Source organism: Aythya marila, assembly GCF_965140915.1.
Source record: "Aythya marila genome assembly, chromosome: 1".
Lineage (NCBI taxonomy): Eukaryota > Metazoa > Chordata > Aves > Anseriformes > Anatidae > Aythya > Aythya marila.
In genome coordinates this window covers 95,944,721-95,947,000 of record NC_139042.1, presented here as the reverse complement: position 1 = coordinate 95,947,000, position 2,280 = coordinate 95,944,721, and the positions used below count along the sequence as shown (strand labels likewise).

Below are 2,280 nucleotides of genomic sequence, written 5' to 3'. Positions count from 1 at the left end.
CCTGCTGCCACAGCAGTTGAGTTCATCTGCTGCCTTCCCCTTGCAGCTCTGTGGTCACAGCCCATGGAAGGAGAGCATGCAGAGGCCATGGACAGGAAAACCTCCTTGGCACGGACCTCACGTCAGATACTGCAAGAAATAAACAGCTGTGCTGAGTGGGGCTGGTCTAGGGAGCTAGAGGTACGTCTCACAGGTTTCAAGTTAAGCAGTCACATAAGTTGCACCAGTGATTAAATAGCAGAGATTTGGGGAAACTACTCTTCACAGTGTGGAAACTCACTTTCCAACCAAGGGCTAGTACTTAAGTCTTGTGCAATAATCAGATGTGATCAAGACACTTGAGCCTGTATGTTACTGAGGCCTTGTACAAGGGTGGATATTGCTGCTAAAACCAACCTCAATTCACAAGCAGGAAAAACCCGAGTAGTCTGCAAGGCTGCTCTGGTGGACCTGATGGGAAGTAGGGACAGTCACTAAAAAATTCCTTCTGAAGTCTGCATTATTCCACAAAAATTGTTTTTAGAAAAAAAAAAAAAATCTTTTTCTAAAATCTTATCTCAAAGATGCAAATGATTCTCAGAGACACGGGTCATCCACAACACTGTACAATGCATATAATGATTATTCTACACTGGACAAAAATACAAAGGAAATATTTCTGCTACTTCTTCCTGGAAGACAATGGTCGCACTTGAAAATAATTGCCTAAACCATACTTGGCTGTTAAAGCCTCTAGCTTGTGCTTCATCCACATTGGTTTTAATTACACTGACTACTGCAAGCATTCATGCTGGCAACACCAACATTTACATTTTTCACTAGGTGAAGCTGATGAGCCCACAATACTCCTATCGACTGTGTCCCCTCTTCGTTGACCTTACAGTGGCTCTAAGAAGGTGGTTGAGCACTTTTGCAGCACTAGGTCCATCACAAACCCATCAGCTTCACCATGAGTTCACAGTTGATCAGCCTAACCTAGGCCAGCACCTGTGGCTCTGCAGATGTCAAGGCAGCTAGCCTGGTTCATAGCAGGTGTCGCTTGGGTTGTCCCCATGCAAAGTTCAGTCCTTTCTCCCATTTTGCTAGGAACATTTCACCTCAGGAATCTGCGCGCTCGGCTGCTCCACAGCCAGTTGGTTTTCAAAGACACAGCACAGCTTGTAATTTTCTATGAGCTTGGCTTGGAAATACTCCTGGTCCTTCTTGTGCCAAATGTCTGTTGCGATGTACATGTTGTAGGGGTCGCGGGAGTCCTCCAGCCTCCTGGCGCGGATGTTGGTCACCATGACTCCCACTGTGAAGAAGCCAAAGAGGCCGACCATCATCAGCACATAGATGATTTCAAGGCTGCCGCTGGCACTGCTAACCTGAGATGGGACAGAGCTATTGGTCTGCTCCAGTTGGTCTTGAAGCAGATTGGAGAAGAGGGAGCTCATGGCTGTGTTGTTAGACAACACCAACATCTTTTTTTTCTTCTGTCCTTCGCACTTCTTTCCTTCTTAGCTGTAGTTTTTCTAGAAAATAAGAAAACCAGGGACATGCCATCAGACAAGACACAGTTTCCTCTGTGCCCCTTACTGCCCTCCCCCCCAAGGAAGCTTTCTGAGGGCACACACAGAGGCAGGATGGCTGGTGGGGACTGCAAGGTCCTGCTCGCCTCCTCCTGCCAAGCAAGGCCAGCGAGGATGAGTCCATCCCTTGCAAATATTTGTCTTAGAAACCCTCCACAGTGTGATGTCCTCAGTCTCCACAGACACTGCTGCAGCGCTTCTCCACCCCAGCCGCTGGCCACTCATCCAGGCCCCCAGCCCAGGCCTACCCACTTGCCCTTACAGCCCATGACTTCTCCCCTGAGGCCTACAGGCACGAGGAGTGTCTCCCTCCCACACCCCAACAACTGCTTCAGGCTTCAAAGATTGTTATCGTGGCTTCCTTCAGCCCTCTCTCCTCTACCTGCAGCTTAAGGACAGAATCTGTAAACAAAACCTCTGTCCCTCATCTGCAGTGGAAATAACTCAGTACCTGCAGCAAGCACCTCATGTCCACCCCCTCTGAGGAGCCTTGCCTTTCTTCTGCAGCCCTCATAACAATATACACCACGCAAAGACTGAGCAAACAAACACCTGACAGAAATATATCCCAAGCTTATTTAATGCAACTCCCCATTTGCCCAAGGAAAGGGGTGCACAGGGAGTATGTAGCAACTGCATGCCCAGCAGTGGCTTTTGCTGACTGGAAAGGAAAAGCATCTCCCTCTGTCCTCCCTCTCATGGGCAGAGA

General features: G+C 48.6%; 1 protein-coding gene across 1 annotated transcript; it reads right to left on the bottom strand.

Annotated features, from left to right (window-relative positions):
- Positions 1–1,082: 1,082 nt before the first annotated feature.
- KCNE1 (potassium voltage-gated channel subfamily E regulatory subunit 1) lies at positions 1,083–1,463 on the bottom strand (the record flags this gene model as incomplete). The annotated part of the gene is made up of 1 exon (XM_082753227.1): positions 1,083–1,463. One exon carries the CDS (start codon positions 1,461–1,463, stop codon positions 1,083–1,085), a length of 381 nt encoding a protein of 126 aa, XP_082609353.1.
- Positions 1,464–2,280: the final 817 nt, after the last annotated feature.